The sequence below is a fragment of the Platichthys flesus genome, chromosome 17 (genome assembly GCF_949316205.1).
Source record: "Platichthys flesus chromosome 17, fPlaFle2.1, whole genome shotgun sequence".
Taxonomy (NCBI): Eukaryota; Metazoa; Chordata; class Actinopteri; order Pleuronectiformes; family Pleuronectidae; genus Platichthys; species Platichthys flesus.
In genome coordinates this window covers 4,315,950-4,330,005 of record NC_084961.1, presented here as the reverse complement: position 1 = coordinate 4,330,005, position 14,056 = coordinate 4,315,950, and the positions used below count along the sequence as shown (strand labels likewise).

The 14,056-nt window shown below is 40.0% G+C and overlaps 2 protein-coding genes across 2 annotated transcripts; one reads left to right on the top strand and one right to left on the bottom strand.

Moving 5' to 3' along the window:
• Window positions 1-626: 626 nt before the first annotated feature.
• Window positions 627-4,327, bottom strand: zgc:114119 (Mediator of RNA polymerase II transcription subunit 30-like). The gene is made up of 5 exons (XM_062409863.1): window positions 4,165-4,327; window positions 2,900-3,136; window positions 2,581-2,739; window positions 2,293-2,382; window positions 627-1,556 (listed from the first exon to the last, which is right to left on the bottom strand). The coding sequence occupies exons 2-5, from the start codon at window positions 3,122-3,124 to the stop codon at window positions 1,461-1,463; spliced, it is 570 nt and encodes a 189-aa protein (XP_062265847.1). The 5' UTR covers window positions 3,125-3,136; window positions 4,165-4,327; the 3' UTR covers window positions 627-1,460.
• Window positions 4,328-7,807: 3,480 nt separating this feature from the next.
• LOC133972414 (proteoglycan 4-like) lies at window positions 7,808-11,502 on the top strand. Its single transcript, XM_062409862.1, has 2 exons — window positions 7,808-7,941; window positions 10,006-11,502. Exons 1-2 carry the CDS (start codon window positions 7,876-7,878, stop codon window positions 10,939-10,941), a joined length of 1,002 nt encoding a protein of 333 aa, XP_062265846.1. The 5' UTR covers window positions 7,808-7,875; the 3' UTR covers window positions 10,942-11,502.
• Window positions 11,503-14,056: the final 2,554 nt, after the last annotated feature.

Below are 14,056 nucleotides of genomic sequence, written 5' to 3'. Positions count from 1 at the left end.
TCTGGACAAACTGTCCAAAATCCAGCATTGATCAACTGGAACTGGAGAATTATTCATTTTGTTTATAAAATTCTGTAATTTGGCAGATTAAAGAATTCTAGATAACATTTTTGCTAATTAAGTTTCTGCACTACTACTTCATCTTTCCAACAATCCTTGAAAATTAACCTCAGCCCGGGTTCATATTGTGTAAACACATTTCCCACTTGATTTGTTCACTGATAATTTATGGCATGAAGAATCCTTTTGCTTTCAGTTCTAATCCTGGCAGCTATTTTCGTGGCCGTTTCAATTGAGAAGCGTTTCTTGGCAGAAAGAACGAGTCCAAGCACAATTACATCGTTTTCAAAGCACTCAGCAACACGTCTGCTGTGTATTAGCGATGCCAGGATGTAATGTAGGAGCTGCTGGTGTGTTGAGACGGATGAATACAAAGGGTCAGGGTCAGTCTATGCATCATTATGTGTAGGTGGATATGACTTGATCATCTCGGTCGTGATGAACATTCCCACATCGTCCCTCCGGGTTGGAATCGCACACATCAGGAGTTATGCCCATCGCATATTTAAAAAGAGTGTTTTAAATTATATGTTGAGAAACTTTGTTTTATTAAAAAAAACTAACAGAAAAGACCCAGTAAGCCTAGCTTTAGTCCCACAGTTTACAAAAATAAATTCACAAACAAGAAAAGTCTCAGAACCCTCAGGGTAAACAGGTGTGCTGCCTAAACTATCAAGAAGCTGATCTCATTAACCACATGCACACACACACACAAACAGACACACACTCAGACTTATGTACAAAGCACCTGAGATACATAGCTGCCAAGGGGCTAATTTGAATTCTGAACCCATAGTGTTTTTCCAAGCGGCAGAGTATAATAAGGGCGATTGTTCATATTGTAAACAGAGTCGTCACATCAGCATCTGGGCTTTCTGCAAAAATTACCTGCAGTGAATTCAAGTTTGTCTGATGTCAACTCACAACCTGGGGGCTCAACACCGTGTATATGGTGTTTTAACCAAAGTTTTTATTCTCCTGTTTTTACCTGAGGCGACACAGGTATCACCTCATGATTTAAATATTGTATAAACACCGTGACAAAATAACTGCCAGCAATCACAACAAAGGTTGTCGGGCACTTTGTACAAAAACAAGAAGAACAGTTCTTTGAGTCGTAGTGTGTCGGGTTGAAACAAGCGTCTCCTCTTTTAGCTCAAGCCCCATCCTATGTCAGTTAAATTTCCCCCAGCAGAGTTTCAACATCAGAAAAGATGTCGCATGAAGTTGTGAGTCATCTGTGCCGACGTGCCAACACAAAGGAAGTGCACCCAAGTGGAAAGTTCAATATCCAAAATCCAACAGAAATTCCCATATTTCACGTGGTGTTGGCCGTCGAGCAGTCGGTGCTGCTTGTGGAGGAGTTTGTCTCTTTAAAGAAGCGAGCTGATCGGATGAGGTCATTTCCTGTGCGTCAGCATGGCGTTGACGTCCCACAGCAGGTTCCTCATCTGATCCATCAGAACCTTCATCTCGTGGTTCTTCTGACGCACCTTCTGCAAGTGAAAGAAAGTGTGAGAGACGTTCACTTCTCATTTGTTGAGTCAATTCAATCTGATGCTGGAGGAGTTGGGGAGAGAAAATGCAGCTGAGCTTCACTGGCTGGGGACTGATGTCGTTAGTTAAACAAACGAGCTCACGAGCCTCAAGTTAAACGTTACTCTGTTTGCTCCTGGGTGCCTGGAAGCCATTTCCTACATTGCCTGAAACCATCATCCCACAAGAATATTGAGTCTAATGTGTAAAAACAAGAAATAAATATATAAGAACCCCCTGATTTAGAAAATTTATCTGAACGCCAAATGATGTGGGATTATTATTTTGTATTTCTCTTATAGCATCAAGCAACCACTTTGGCCTATGCCAGCACTGCCACCTAGAGGCAGTACTTATATTATTTTGAATAATTAGTCTTGTGCAAATAAAGGTATATATATATATATATATATATATATATATATATATATATATATAAAAGGTCTTACATAGTTCAGTACAGCTAAGTATTGCAGTTTTTGTACTATTATACTATATAAATTATAAGAAATTTAATAACAATAAGAAGAGGAAAGAAAAGCAACTGCTATGTGTTCCAACGACAGTATGGAAGGTGGGAACATAGTTCTGCTCACCTTACTACCATTCTGCAACATCAATGATCCATTGCTATATTAAATACATGAATAAACTCTTCTAATTTCTACTTTGGACAAAGTGAAATCAGACACAAACCTCCAGAACTTGTTTTCTCTCCTGGTTGACAACAGGACCGCAGGGCTCCACTCTGACAGTAACCAGCTCATCTCCAACGTACGGCACAAGCTGAAGACACAGGATACACACAAACAAGTTTTAAATGGCTGCTCTTAAGTTTATACTCAATGGAGCGTAAATAAAAGAACAGAAAAAGTAAAAGTCTCCTGTACAGCGTTATAATCTATGATATATTCCCCAAAAAATGTATATTTCTGAATAATACATATCAAACTGCTCAGTAGAAATTGAGAGCTTCTTCCTTACCTCTGCTGGCCCCTCCTGCAGGTCAGAGGTCATCTCCACACAGCGTTCATACAGGAGCCGGAGCTTTCGGAAGAGCAGGGCCAGCTGCCGTAGGTGTTCCTGCAGCTTCCCAAAGCGGTCCTGGTACATCGCCTGACTCTGAGTCACACCGTTAGGAAGCTACATCACAAACACACAATGTCTCTCATCAGTCATAGCACCGCAGGGAGAACTAGTTGGACATTTTTAGCTATGACTGTCCAGTGTTAAATGTCATACAAAACTTCAAACTTCATATAAAGCTAGCTGACAGTCTTGGACAAATGACAACATCCATTACTTGCGTGGCTCGGGTGATCTGGAAGATCTCCATGGTGCGGGTTACAATATCCTGGACGGTCTCCTGTCCGATCCGACAGAGGAACACCGGGGAGATCTCTCTCAGGGCTCCCTGGGGGGGCATGGGCTGTTGCCCCTGGACCGAGGCAGCGCCGGGCGGCAGGTGGGGCTGCTGCTGAGGGGGCATCCCCGCCATCGCCGGCTTCTGAGGTAAGGAAGCTGCCATCTCTGCACAAACCTGTCGGGGTGTAACAGAGATAAGTGCATGAAGGTGACAGCTCGATGAAGAGTCTACAAACCAGTGGTGGTGGAAGTTCACACTTTACTTGAGTAAAAGTATGATTACTAAAAATGTGCCATTACAAGTAAAAGTCCTGCATTAAAAATGTCCCCTAAACTAAAGTGTGTAACTATAATCAGCAACTATCAAAAGTGAATGATTCTAATGTCACACGTTTTAACTATTATAGTTATGTGTGTGTCATCATGCATCAAATAGATCATCATGCAGTAATGTGTAACGGGCAGTAGATTATTGATTATTAGAAGAACTACAAAAGGGAGTGGATGTTACAGATAAGGAGTAATACGCGTATTATATCTTCAGTGAATGTTTAAATCAGACAATACTCATAACAATTATCCCCTGAGACTTAGAAGTGGCACCTTAACCCTAAAGAATAAATATAAAGTATTTAAACAACTGAAGAGAGACACAGAAGATCCTCACATCTGGAACCAATACATGTTTTAAAATAATTTATCAACAGACTCGTGGTTGTAGCTCTACTTCTAAACGCTGTGTAGATTAATTCACAAAAAATCATATATCGAACGTTTATTATTTATATTTATTTACACATAAAATCCTGATCTGTAGAGTACCTAGGAGCGACAGTTGTTTTGCATTATGACTAAAAAAAGTATTGAAATGTAAACAGGAAGAGAAATAAAGAAATACAACTGTAGTAAAAATACCTCGAACTTGTAAAGTACAATTCCAGCCCTGTTAGTATTAAGTTTGAAAGATCGTCTCGAGACGATGATCTCACTCTCACGCTGCTCGTTTCATTCTTAAGATGCTAAAGAGATGAACACACATGTCTGGGATAGGGAAGCTAACCGATGTAGCTAAACATGCTAGGCTACACAACGGGAAAACCGTGCATTGAGCAAGCTAGTTAGCTAGCTAGCCCCGGAGCTAGCCAGCTGAGCTAACTAGCCTACCCTAACCAGCTGCAGTCGAGTGAATGAAAAGCCTCTCACCTGGTTCAACAGCGGCCTCTGGTTGGATTCTGTCTGATTATCACAAGTCCTCAGATCCGTCAGTGGAGAAACATGAATGTGTGTTCGTCTAATATTTGAAATGCGACATAATAAAAGCTCCCCATTGATTTCAGCGCTTTGCCGCTTCAATTACGTCACTTCCGGGTAGAGGAGGACACGTTCTTCACCACGAGATGGAGACAAAAATAAAAAATAAATAGAATGCAGTAAATTAAATGAAACAAACCTTTATTATTCCCACAATGGATATATTTCAAAAGTCAAAAATAGGCATCTTAAGTTATAATAAGGACTATGCAATACTTACAGGTGTAAGGCTAATAATTGTTTCAGTGTAAGGAAATATAAAAAGTACATTTGAATGGAATAAAAAGTATGTACAGCGTAAAAACAGGAAGTACTTTGTACAGTATGCTAATATGACATTTGAATGGAAGAACCATTGTATTGCACAGACAGAATGAATATTGCACAGTTAAGAGTTAAACCAGAGTTTAAGTGGTGTCCATCCTGGGTGAGTGCAGTTCTACTGGGAGCAGAGCTGGTCTCGCTGCAGCAGGAAGGGAACGGCCGCTCCTTCAGACACTTCAGGGTGGATCAGAAAATTGAACCCTGGCAGAGGTAACGATCCATGACTGGTAAAGGTCATGCTTTCAATATTTGACATAACCAAAAAGGAGCAGGGAATGGAAGCACTTACTCAAAGTACAACTACTTCCAAATAAAAGTCTAAAACATACATACATATTCCTACAACATATTTCCCACTGAGATTGATAAGCTCTTTTATACGAGTACTCAGTACTGCAGATATTACTATACCGGTAATCTTAGCAGTAGACAAATGTTAGGTGAAAGTCATACGAGCGAAACCTGTTTACCTTCCTGCCTGTTCGGTCCAGTTATGATAAATCCAAGTCATTCACGTGCTGACCTCCTTTCTTTCTTTCTTTCTTTCTTTCTTTCTTTCTTTCCTTCTTTCCTTCTTTTTTCTTTCTTTCTTTCTTTCTTTCTTTCTTTCTTTCTTTCTCTATTTGTTGGAACACTTGACTTAATCCGAGGTATACATGAGATCAATGCTTGCAGTCACTGTGATGGACTGTATCTCAGGTGCACGTTTTGTTTTTCACGTGCACGGCCCTGGTTGACCTTAAAGCTACCACTTACCCTTTGGTATCAGCACTTGATAAAAGCTAAGATGTTAAGTGTCGAAATGCATCATTTGCTGGTGTCCAAGAAAAATAAATGTAATAGTATACTTCAATGTCAACTGATAATTTGAAAAGGCGAGTACACTGAGTCTGTTGTTTTAACACTGAACCAATGCTTTTATTCTGCTTCCTTCTTATGTTTGTGTAAAACTGTTTTCATAAATTATTCTACAGCTTCAGTTTGATTGTAACTCAGAGGTCACAGCAACACACTGATGATAATTAACAGCAGGATCAGCATCAAATGGAGCAAGTATCTCCAGCCAAGCTGGAGACAGACCAACCAACCAACCAATCAACTAACCCCTATCTGCCACCAACCAACCAACTGTGACCAACCAACCAATCATTCTATCTTCCATTCTAGCAGCTATTGGTTCAATTGAGATGGAATTGTCCACTGACTGTCATTCAGGGCTCATGTGATGGACATTCTGAGCACCAAATAAAACATACAAAGACCTATCTGTCTTCAGGGGCCACTTTATTTTATGGTTAAATTCAATGTACCTGACAAGCAATGAAATATTTCACAAGGTAATCAGTTACTCAAAAGATGTCAAACAACGGGGAGGAAAAAGCGTGGAGTCTCAAGGTTTAATGTTTGCTTAATGAGCTCAGGGGTTGATGATGGACGTCGAAAAAAATGCTGTGTCATGGCAGCATCCAGCGGCACTGATGACACAGAGCTCCGGGTTATCTGAGTGAGACATTAAAACGTCTGACACCAAACGCCAGGAAATATTCAGCACTGAAATAACACAGCTGATGAAGCGCCACAAAGGGCTGTGTGTGATCTCATCTCCAACGCATTGGGCCAACAGGTTACAGGAACCAGTGTGGTTCCACTTGTGAGATAAAAGTGAGGGGACGTCGATGAGTCTGACGTAGATATAGGTTTAGTTATATGTAATTAATTATGTCGATAGTATATCTATACATGTCTTTATGTATCAGTTTTAAGTATCAGTCCTGGCGAATGTTGTTATCACATGAGGCCGTTCTGTCACCGTCTTATCTCGGTCATCTTTTAACCTAATAAATCAAAACAAGACGGATCATGTGTTTAGTTTTGTTTAAAAATAGATCAGCCAGAAGTTTTATGAGAAGATATTTTGGATCCATTAGACCTGGTGACGCATACGTGGCATATTTCTTTCAAAAGTGAAACCCTCCCAAGCTTAAGAACACTTGTAGCCAATGGTGTTTACAATAATAATTGTTTTCTGCTGAGTCATACAAACGTGTTACACTGAAGCTGTCACATCATTGGTACGTTTTGTAGAAAAATGATAAGACGCTTGTTTTACCTCATGTGTTTGTATTTAATATCAAAAACTAAACATCACAGGGGCCTGCTCCTCTAGCTGCAGGTCAACAGGCAAGGTGAAACCAAACACATTTTAATAACAGAAATGTTAAGTAGGGTGGGAACAATATAAAAGAGTAAGTCAAAACTTTATAATAGAGTTTCCAGGAAGTTGCTTTTAGACTACACGTTTAGGTGATTTCCTCATTCAGTATTTCCTTGAGCTTCTAACTGAGCTTCAACATCAAAATGCTCTTTATAAAAAGAGGCTTATATTAAAAAAATCTGGGATTTCAGGCTGTGAGGACATGAAAATACAAATGATCTGTATTAAAAGTAGCATAACACCATGCGTTTAACCATGTAAGCGTTATTCACTCTACTTTTAGCCCCATTTTGGGCTCCACCACCTCCAGCTGCTACATTCTCCACTGTGGCCTCCTGAGTAATCCGATTTCAGGAATTCATTGAGGAAGTGCAGAGTTGGTGAATAGTGGTTATAATAACAGTCATTATTAGAGACAGCATCATTTCAAGTAGTCATGTGATTCAAACTTAACCCCAGGATGTCGTTTGCTCGTTTGGATATTGGACTTTTCGCTGCTTTTCTATTTAAACTTTGTCACAGAAATAAACGTAGCGAGTTATGCAAGACATGTATATCTATAATGTAATATAATGTTTTACATATTTCAGCAGGACAGCCAGAAAAGTAAACATGCATCTCTTGACATTCATTTGAATAATCAAGGATAAAATGAACTAACATAATATATCCTGTGATATGGTCCCACTTTATAATGTGGTACATTCCCTGATATATACATCATCCATTAATATTGCAGATTCTGCTTTAGAGACAGTGTGCTATATCCTGCAGGAAAGAACCAGTTTGTATATATATTTGGTTCAAGGTAAAATGAAAGTGCAGAGAAAACAAAGCACAGGAGAGAATTTATCTGCACCAGCTTTGTTAATTCTGATTACCAGGCTGCTCTTAAGCATTAATAACACAGGGAGTGTTTCAGTGTACACAGCAGCAGTTCCTCCTGCTAACCACTTCCTGCCTTTTAACAGTTATCAGCATCCATGTGATGGGGAGCTGGTATAAAAGGAGCGACGGGAAGGTGGAGACGGCCATAACGGACCGAGAAAACATCTGAGACCAAGATGAAGACGTCAGGGATGCTTGTCCTCTGTGTCTCATTGGCCTACACGTTCCTGGGCAGCAGTGAGGTAAGATAAATAACTCCAAGTGGGATACGTGACCTGAGTTTATGTCCACGTTCAGAAAACTGGGATGGAGAAATTGATGTTGAAGCAGGTCATCGTCTCTGATTAGTGGACACTGGTTTGAACGGCTGGATTCTTCTGGATTTTTTTGTCTCTCAAGTGTGGACACATTCAGATTAGTCAGGGATTGACAGAGGTAAAAAGAAACACTCTAACAAAGAAGTAAATCATTAAGAATATATATACGCATAGATTAAATTGTTCTGTTGAAACAGGGAAGTAGTTGTTAAACTGGAAATCAGTAGCCACCAAAAGGCATGACTGGGGAAGTATCCTACCTCAAATGAAGATGACCTATTGACTTTGTAATTTCGTATATCTTTACATATGTATGTTATTTTAATAGGTTATAGCAGAGAAAAAAATATCACAAAAAAGCTACTTAAAAAAATAGCTGATTTACTTAAAAGAATTACAAAAAAGTCGATTTCAACATTGCACTAAATCCTCTGAAAAAAAAACTGTTACCAAAAGCTTTATTTCAACAGCGTGTCAGTGAAACATCTTCAACAAATGGAAGAGCAGTGGTTTATAAAGTACTTGAAGGCCATACTTGAGTAAAAGTACAGATAGCTTACCTGAAAGTGAGTCGGGTAAAAGTCACCTGTCAGAAAATGACTTGAGTAAAAGATTTAAAGTAGCTCATCTTAAATGTACTTTAGTATCAAAAGTATCTGGTGTTGAAATGTACTTAAGTATCAAAAGTAAAGCCTGCACAGTGCGAGTACAGAGAAGAAAAAATCACTGGACACAGTCTTGTTTTGCTGCAGGCCAAATTTCCGAAAACTCAATCATTCAACACTAAAAAGAGAAATCGCAAAAAGGACTCAAGTGAGTACCTGTCGCAGGCCCAGCTTTAACGCCTTAAGTATATTTGGTTACACCTCAAATGCGTCTGTCTTCTACCGGACATCCTTGTTGTGCTCTGTTATACAAACAGTAAGAATATATTCATCACAATATCCTATTTGCACTTCTTTTATTTGTTTTACATTGGTTGCTTTGCATATTGATATGCTTAAAGGTGGATGTTATTGGATTCGCACTGCATATGCCTGCGTTCATATACAATTGTTTTTGTTATAAAAATTACCAATATGTATGCTTCTAGTCCTGTGGTTGTATTATATAGTTGTGGTTAAAGGTGTAGGCGGGTCGCACATATTTTTCAGTTTTCAAATTGGGCCGTGGCATTCTTGAGTTTGGGAATGGCTGATCTAGAGGAAGTAGAACTCTTATCAAAGTTTCTGAAGGTGAACCTGCGGAGGGACCATTACCGGAACAGCCGGCTCGACCAAGGCAGCCCCCCCACCCACCACTTCCCCTCCACAGTTGAAGAGGGGAGAAGGTCTGTGGGGAAAGAGACGCAGATATAGTGAAGATGAAGTGGTACAGTACAGGCACTCTGGGGAAAAATATATATCCTCCATTTAATGTGCTGCAGACCCAGATCAGCCTCGGCATTATGCAAAGTGTGGTTGATATCTTTTACACCTCCTGTGTTCAGCAGGTGCTTGCCCTTTGTGTGGTGTGGCTACAGAGATTCAGAGTTCTGCAGGAAGGTTTTTATCTCGATGCAAAGTTTGATATCGACAAGGAAGGACCGGTGTTATGTCAAGATGAGAGCAGAGCGTGGAAAGACAAATACAGCCCTGTAGATATATGATTTATTCTTATATTGTCAGATGTAATGTTGTGATACTGCTAGTTGTAGATATTCAGCATTTAAATTGTCCAGGTTTGGAAATTTTTGCCGCATCACCTGTAAAGTGGAGGCATTTCCTCTGTGAGCTCAGGAAACTAAAAACATATCTATATTTAAAAAATGATCAGCAGGAACATATTGCCTGACTCTGTCCAAAGTTATGAGATGATTGGTAGCTGCGACAAAGCGACTAATTGACATGATGTTTATCTCTAAACCAGAACAAGGCAAACTAGATGCACAGATACATGGAAATCACTTCACATCTCTTCTGCAATGCAAACTGTTGTTTTCTCTTGTAGGGACAAAATACAGCAACCAACCCTTCCACTTCTCCATCCAGCACCACCCAACCAGCAGGGACCACCACTTCCCCAGCTCCATCCAACATCACCCAACCAGCAGGGACCACCACTTCCCCAGCTCCATCCAACATCAACCAACCAGCAGGGAACACCACTTCCCCAGCTCCATCCAGCACCACCCAACCAGCAGGGACCACCACTTCCCCTGCTCCATCCAACAACACCCAACCAGCAGGGACCACCACTTCCCCTGCTCCATCCAACAACACCCAACCAGCAGGGACCACCACTTCCCCAGCTCCATCCAACATCACCCAACCAGCAGGGACCACCACTTCCCCTGCTCCATCCAACAACACCCAACCAGCAGGGACCACCACTTCCCCAGCTCCATCCAACATCACCCAACCAGCAGGGAACACCACTTCCCCAGCTCCATCCAGCACAACCCAACCAGCAGGGACCACCACTTCCCCTGCTCCATCCAACAACACCCAACCAGCAGGGTCCACCACTTCCCCTGCTCCATCCAACAACACCCAACCAGCAGGGACCACCACTTCCCCAGCTCCATCCAACATCACCCAACCAGCAGGGACCACCACTTCCCCTGCTCCATCCAACAACACCCAACCAGCAGGGACCACCACTTCCCCTGCTCCATCCAACAACACCCGATCAGCAGGGACCACACTGCCGCACAGCAGCAGCTCAACTCACACAACCACCACCAGCAACCACACCAGCAGCGCATCGGGGCCCCCGGCCTTCTCAAACGCCACCGCCTCCCAGCAGCCTTCGACTCCACATGGGACGTCCAGTAACAAACCAACAAGCTCGGCCCCGAGAAGAGGCTGTGACGCTCTGTGTGGGTTCTACAGTCAACTGCTGGTGCCGGCCATCTCCCTGCTAATCTACAGCGCACTGGGCTGAAAATGTGCAATCGACGCAAATCATTTCATGGTGTATATTAAAGGTTAAAAAAAAAGAAATCACATGCATATTTTTCTATGGCTGCCACACATTTCACCTGCTGATGCTATGAAGATGTCTTTAGACCACTTGTGCTGCACGACACCTTTATAAATGTTTTACACCTTCATACTTCAAATGTTCAAACTGTATTTCACAGAGTGGATGTGACATTTCTTCCTGTTTCTTTTAGGCAAATCTATTGGTCAGGAAACGGGCATCGGACTTCATTAGAAATCAATTGTCATCAGGGCAGAACATGTTAAAACAACTGGATCCTTAAAGAACTCCAGTTGAGAATCACAGCCGCCACCTCATTTGAATGGAAAAGATATTCGCTTTTAAATATTTAGATCATATTCAAACATCACATTTAAATTCAGGATGTTTGTTTTGCTCCACCTGGGATGTGTTGTTTCCTTCGGCTCTAGTGGCTCTGCTGTATATGTTCGTATGACTCATAAATCCTGTGGAGCATAATAAGCATGAGAGAAAATTTTGGGGAATAAATCAAGTGGTTAAAACAAAGCTTTCAGGTTTTCATGTTGCTTTCTTTGGACGCTAAGTGGAGACAAACAAATGGAGAATTCAAAAACCATGGTTGAATAACAAACACAACTGAAACAACTGGGAAATGGTAATAATGAAAGTTATCCTTTTTAAAATTGAAAATAATTGGTGAAATTTAACATTTAAGTTTGATAAATGTCCCTCATCACCCAGTTTTAAATCCCGTGGGTGTGGTTTAAATGCTTACTTTGTTATTTAATCTTTTCATAACTACAGATATCAGATGTATATTTGTAGATTTACCATGATCCCATCTGAATGAAATGAATTATCCGCACAGTAACAAGAAGAATTAAGAACCGTCTCATTTTGCAATTGACTGAGGAACTCTTTATTCTCTTTTATTCCACCTTATCGAATAAGATAATTATCAATCAATTTGTTTCTGAAACTTAACATAAGATTAGATACGAGTACAAACAAATGAATTGGCTTTGCAACAGAAGAGGTTAACATGCACCTGATTGATATCACTTGGCCCTGAGGAGGAGTTTTGCATTTGGGTGGAGACTGAGGATAGACTTCCTGACAGAAAACAGGTATCAAGTTCAAAATCTGATGTCCTATATAAGATCCGCCTCTGGAAACAACAGAATAGACAGGACAAAGACTCACAAGCCTGATAGGACACACACACCTAAAGCTGAACCTTAAAGACCTTTTTGAAAATCTTTCTCCGGCTTCAGCTTGAAGAGGAAATCATATTTCATCCAGGATGAAGACGCTTGTCCTGGGGCTGGTTTCACTGGCTCTGCTGGAATGTGTCTGCGAGAAGGTATAAATCTTCCTTACAAACTCAGATGTAAAATCGAATACCTTGTATTTATATATACAATGATAATAATAATACATAGAATACATAGTATTTAGAAATATCAATATAACCTCATAGTCTTAATTTATAGTTTTATTCAACAGGGGTCAAAGCAAAAGAATAGAGGTCCTGATCTGATATATACCAATAGGTCATAAATAAAAAAAAAGTCCTTATCTTTTCTTTTCTGCAGTATTTTTTTTTTTAAGTATTACCACATGCATTTTTTTATTTTACAATTTGTTTTAAATTGTTTTGAAAATATAATAGGCTCTTGAACGAATTACAATTCTACGTTGTGTCATACGTTTCTCTGTCCGCCTCCTCGTCCTCTCCTCATCCAGAACCAAACATCAAGTCAAACCACACCAATGAATTACAATAACAGCTCCACTAAGGACCCTGCAGGAGGCAATCACACCAGTAACCAGACAGGCACGAGCAGCACGGGGACCTGGGCCACAGGGGTCACCAGCGCCAAGAACAAGGTCACCAAGAACGGCCAGGGTCATATCTTAACCTTCGTCGCCCTCCTGCTGGGATCCTCTGTTCTTCCAGCAGCACTCTGGCAGTGAGCGCCCCCTTGAGGCTTGGGGTTACTATTGCTTCTGTTGAGATTAAACCTTGATTTTATGAGCTGAAGAAATGATTCACGAGTTGCACTGATAGACTCGGCAGTGATTTACAAACATGACTCACATCCTGCGTTGAAATGTGAAGTGAAACGAAAAGGAGCAGTCTCGGAATCATGAGTTCTAGGAAGTTAATTGGTATTTCTTAGATCAGTGCTATGTCCAATATATGTAATTGAGATGTAACCGAAATCCGATTTAAACCTTTTATATTCTGTAGCTGTGAAAATTATCTGCTTAATAAAACACATGTCATCGTCTACTCATTCCAACACATTTACAAATATTTAAATAAAATGTAAAAAAAACCAAATACATTGCATTTGTTTAAATCGTATTTGTTTATCCTTGAAGTTTGTGCATATTATCATTAAATTATTTTCATATTGGTATAAATAAAAAGAATACTCACAATCAAAAATGTGTTATACCAACATGTTATATTTGTTTTTACAATATCAATCAGTCAAATAGAAAAAGAGCTTTGATTAGGGGGTTAAAAGTTATTCAAACCAATCTTCAAAAATACATTGTGGATTATGGATATGCTCCACAGCAGCTTTCTGTTGGACAACACAGATATTCAGTTCATGTATTGTAATGTATGATAAAATATAAAATACAAATACAAATGTATTTCATTTTATGTGTCCCTCAAATTATAATCATAAACGTCCATGTAGTAAGATTACTGTGATTATCAGCTATACTATCAGATTTTCATATCATTACCTCTCCCTGTACAGTATATGTATTTGTACTGTGCAATGACAATAAAGTTGAATCTAGTCTAATCTAAAATGGAATGGCCTGATAAGCCCATAAAATAAGTGTGAAGAATAATGAATGAACGATCCTTCCATGAGTCAACAGGTGCAGAGACAAATGACTCTGACTCTGATCACAAGATAATAAAAAGTAAGAGCAATAAAATAAGCAAAGAAAATAAAAATGAAAAGACTAAGTTATGAATCTATGACATTATCTAGGCCATTTTTAAAAACATGGTGATATATTGATCCGATTTTTTTTAAATGAAATCCAAAGCACTGTTGAGGAC